The sequence below is a fragment of the Solanum pennellii genome, chromosome 4 (genome assembly GCF_001406875.1).
Source record: "Solanum pennellii chromosome 4, SPENNV200".
Taxonomy (NCBI): Eukaryota; Viridiplantae; Streptophyta; class Magnoliopsida; order Solanales; family Solanaceae; genus Solanum; species Solanum pennellii.
This window is the reverse complement of record NC_028640.1, coordinates 72,648,783-72,653,368: the sequence shown is the minus strand read 5'-3', so window position 1 is coordinate 72,653,368 and position 4,586 is coordinate 72,648,783. Positions and strand designations below refer to the sequence as shown.

The 4,586-nt window shown below is 34.9% G+C and overlaps 1 protein-coding gene across 2 annotated transcripts; it reads left to right on the top strand.

The window, feature by feature from the left end:
* Positions 1-1,094: 1,094 nt before the first annotated feature.
* LOC107017497 (G-type lectin S-receptor-like serine/threonine-protein kinase At4g27290) lies at positions 1,095-4,271 on the top strand. 2 transcript variants are annotated; one of them, XM_015217700.2, is made up of 6 exons: positions 1,095-2,446; positions 2,552-2,793; positions 2,880-3,090; positions 3,185-3,422; positions 3,500-3,650; positions 3,719-4,271. In XM_015217700.2, the coding sequence occupies exons 1-6, from the start codon at positions 1,156-1,158 to the stop codon at positions 4,019-4,021; spliced, it is 2,436 nt and encodes an 811-aa protein (XP_015073186.1). In that variant the 5' UTR covers positions 1,095-1,155; the 3' UTR covers positions 4,022-4,271. The 2 variants fall into 2 exon arrangements, with proteins under 2 accessions (XP_015073186.1, XP_027772250.1); XM_027916449.1 differs by having other exon boundaries at positions 2,314-2,446; positions 2,560-2,793.
* The last annotated feature ends 315 nt before the right edge of the window (positions 4,272-4,586 follow it).

Here is a 4,586-nt window from a genome sequence, read left to right as displayed (position 1 = left end):
CCTACAACCTATGTTGATCTTTTGACTATTTAGTTATTTTTAAATGAATGTCCATATTTGCACTATATATGATCTAGAGCATGTTTAGATTCCAATTGTTAATTAACGGGGTCCAACATCGTTTACTTAATTGGCGGTATATGTATTTCTCAGTAAATTTCATGGAAGGTCCTACGTTCATATCATAAAAATCAATCTTCCTAAAATGTGAAATTTGAAAATAAAATTTATCACTATATATACTACATGTAAAATAACATGACAGTATAAAAAGTTGTCCACGCACCATATTACTCAAAACTCTTCTTGTATGAAAATTGAAAGTTTGCAAGACGGTGTATATGGCAAAATTTTAGAACACTATATGAAGGCGTTTGGACATAAAAAATTAATATTTGAAAGTTGAATTTGTGTTTGAACAGAAAGTTAACTTGAAAAAACAAAAAAAAGTAAAAACTTTGTGAGTACATTTCACTTTAAAATTTAGTTAAAACAGGTTCATATATATCAATAATATGATTCACTTTTATTTTTAACTTGTTTAAGAAAATGATATATTTTTATATCAAATAACAATTTATCTTTAATATAATGATTTATAGACCCACAGACACGTAAACTCTCATAAGTTTCAAAAGTCTTTTTTTTTAAACTCTTTGTCAAGTCAAACTATATCATATGAATTGGAACAGAGCGCAAAGGAGATTAAACCACGCCGACACCATTGATTAGTTCAAGCAATAATAATAGGTTGATTTATAATAGGTTGTCAATGCGAGTTGTCTCTTTGTTTATTTTTTTGAAAAAAAATTGTTTGCGCAAGGACTACGAAACGTAGCAACGTCACAGATTCTACCGTGTAGTACAGAGCACGTATGGGCCAGTCAATAGCTAGTTGCATAATGCAACAAAAGTTTGTGACCAAAAGTCAGGCCATGGTGGCTTAGCCTTGTGAGTTGTGGACTAAGGAATACTTCCAAATTTAGGCAAAGATGTCTTATTACTTATGTCACATCACGATTAAGAAATTTCCCTCTTCTTTCCGTCAACAAGAGGCACTAAGAAACTTCAAATAAAAAGTTTTAAATATCAAAGGGGATACTGGGATAATATATAGGCGACCAAATTAAAAGGGCTTAAGCATCAAACACATTGATGGGATCTAAATGGTTCATACTTTTCTTATTGTCTTTCTACTGTTTTATACAGAAGATTAGTTCTGCTACGACAAATGTAATCAATACCAATCAGTTCATAATAGATGGTGAAACTATTGTTTCATCTGGTGGGACGTTTGAGCTGGGATTTTTCAGCCCGAATGGTTCCACAACGCGATATATTGGGATATGGTACAAGCAAATTCTTCCTTATGTGCAAACAATTGTATGGGTTGCAAACAGAGAGAAACCACTCACCAATACATCTTCAGTCGTTTTGAAGGTCAACAAGCCGGGAATACTTGCTCTTCTTAATGAAAAGAATGAAACTATATGGTCCACGAACACCTCACGATCAGTCCAGAATCCAGTTGCAGTGCTGTTGGATTCTGGTAATCTTGTTGTGAAAGATGCAAATGATGACAATCCAGAAAATTTCCTATGGCAGAGTTTCAATTTTCCAACGGATACTCTCTTGCCTGATATGAAACTCGGAAAGAATTTTAAGACTGGTGTTGAAGCATACCTTTTAGCATGGAAGAACGATAACAATCCAACTCCAGGGGAATACACTCTCCTCATTGATCCTACTGGATATCCACAAGGCGTCATTAGACGTGGAGCAAGGGTATCAGCTCGAGCAGGACCATGGAATGGTTTACGGTGGAGTGGAGCACCTGCACCACTACAAACACAAAGCAGCATATATACATTTCAATTTGTTTTCAATGAAGAGGAGGTTTACTATAGTTTTTCTCTCATTAACAACTCGGTGTTAACAAGGCTAGTCCTGACTAACAATGGTTATATACAACGTTTGACGTGGGTGGATAGGACAAAGAGTTGGCATCTTTACCTCAATATTCCTCTGGATACTTGTGATACATATAGCTTATGTGGTGCCTATGGGAGCTGTGTCATAGATAGTTCTCCTGTTTGTGGATGTTTGGACAAGTTTGAACCTAAATATCCACAAAATTGGCAAACGGGAGATTGGTCACAAGGGTGTGTAAGGAAGACACCTATCGATTGCAACAAGGAACATGGATTTGTAAAATATTCTGGTATCAAGTTGCCAGATACTAACAACTCTCAGTACAATAAGACCATGACACTCGAAGGATGTAGGCAAGTATGCTCAACAAACTGTTCTTGCATAGCTTATTCGAGCCTAGATATAAGCAATGGAGATAAAGGTTGCTTGTTTTGGTCTGGTGATTTGATTGATATCAGAGAGCTCTCTGGAAGAGGACAAGACATTTACATACGAATGGATTCTTCAGACCTAGGTAAGAACTCATGTTAAAGAAAATTCTATGATGTGTTTTTAAAGTTGAATATATGTAGACCATATTATATATACAAAAGTAGTGACCATATTATATATGCAAAAGTATCTCAGGCAAGTTCAAACAGAAAGAAGACAGGGATAGTACTCGCGGTGAGTTTCTCATTGTTGGTGGCAGTTATTCTGCTAGGCCTGATTCTGTTCATGTACATACGTAAAAAGAGGAAACTAAAACTCAAAGAGGATTTTGAGCTGCCACAGTTTCAACTGTCGATAATAACAAGAGCCACAGATAACTTTTCGGTCAACAATCAGATTGGAGAAGGTGGATATGGACCTGTTTATAAGGTATAAACACAAAAAAAATGGGAATAGTGACCAGGCGTCTTTGTAAAATATATTTCCTTATTCTGATATACTTTTTCCATTTCAAGGGAGTACTCGAAGAGGGACAAGAAATTGCTGTGAAGAGACTTTCAAGGACTTCCATGCAAGGACTTGATGAATTCAAGAATGAAGTTACGTATATTGCCAAGCTTCAGCATAGAAATCTTGTGAGACTTTTAGGCTGCTGCATTCAAGGGGAAGAAAAGATGTTGATCTACGAATACATGCCTAATAAAAGCCTGGACTCATACATATTTGGTTTGGATTTCTAACCTACTATAAAAAGCAAAAATGAGTAATGAACCATGTTTTCCAAAAAAGCTGCTAACAATAAACCTTTTTTTTTTTGTAGATCAAACAAAGAAAAAGTTACTTGATTGGTCAAGGCGTTTCGACATTATTAATGGAATTGCTCGTGGCTTATTGTATCTCCATCAGGATTCTAGACTACGTATTATCCATAGAGACCTTAAAGCAAGCAATGTTTTGTTAGATACAGAAATGAATCCAAAGATATCAGACTTTGGCATGGCTCGAAGTGTTGCAGGAAACGACATGGGAGCAAAAACATGCCATGTCGTTGGGACACAGTAAGAATCGATTATACAAAAGTACTCTCATATTAAATCCCCCTTGTTAAATTCTCTTCTTTTTTTTTTTGGAACAGCGGTTACATGTCCCCTGAATATGCAGTAGATGGAATCTTCTCGGTAAAATCAGATGTGTTTAGCTTTGGCGTATTGGTGTTAGAGATAGTGAGTGGCAAGAGAAATAGAGGATTCGTCCATCAAAATCACAACCTTAACCTTCTCGGTCACGTAAGCACTCTATACATTGTCTATATTACATATAGAATATTTGTCATGATGTTAAATTACTTAAACAGGCATGGAAGCTTTACAAGGAAGATAGGTCCTTGGAACTAATTGATGAGAAGATAGCTGAATCTTGCCATATTTCTCAAGTTTTAAGGTCAATTCAAGTGGGACTATTATGTGTTCAACAATGTCCTGAAGATAGACCAAACATGTCTTCTGTTGTTCAAATGCTAGGTAATGAGAGTTTATTGGCAGAAGCAAAAGAACCAGGATTTTTCATGGAAAGAACAGTACATGATTCAGATAACTCAGGAATGCAAACAGGAAGTTCAAATAATGAAATGACAATGACAATGTTAGATCCTCGATAGAAATTGATCTTTCCACGATAAAGTGAAATATCAATTATTTTTTGAGGACATTGAAGCGCTCGAGCATCACCTCAGGGATTATTAAGCGTGCCTTTTGAGTATTTAGAAAAATGGTTCATAAATCATAATTGACATGCTATTATAAGCAGTTATTCAATCTTAACTTTCTTTTGCATTTGTTGTGAGATATACAACTGGATTTTCATTTGTATCTTATCTTAGAAAGAAATCTAAATTCTAGTAAGCAAAATTATATAGCCTATGATAATACATAAAATCAAATCAAAAACGACAGATGAATGAGCTCTCGCTCTAGAATATCTGCATGGAAGAGTCCAATTTGTCGTTGAATTGGTTCGGGTGTTTCAAATATCAAATCAAACTATTTGTGTCGGATTTTTAAATTTATAAATCAAACCAAACCAATAAAAGTCGAGTTTTTCAACTTTGGATTTTTTGGGGTTTTCAGATTTTCGGGCTTTTTCGACAAAATATTCATACAAATATATAATTTACTTCTAATTCAAATATTTCTTTAGCCCTACCAAAATGCAACTATTTAAGT

Coding starts and splice junctions, on each gene's coding strand:
- LOC107017497 (XM_015217700.2), top strand. CDS start 1,156: ATGGGATCTAAATGGTTCATACTTTTCTTATTGTCTTTCTACTGTTTT. Junction 2,447..2,551: donor AATGGATTCTTCAGACCTAG/GTAAGAACTCAT, acceptor TATATGCAAAAG/TATCTCAGGCAAGTTCAAAC. Junction 3,423..3,499: donor TGCCATGTCGTTGGGACACA/GTAAGAATCGAT, acceptor TTTTTGGAACAG/CGGTTACATGTCCCCTGAAT.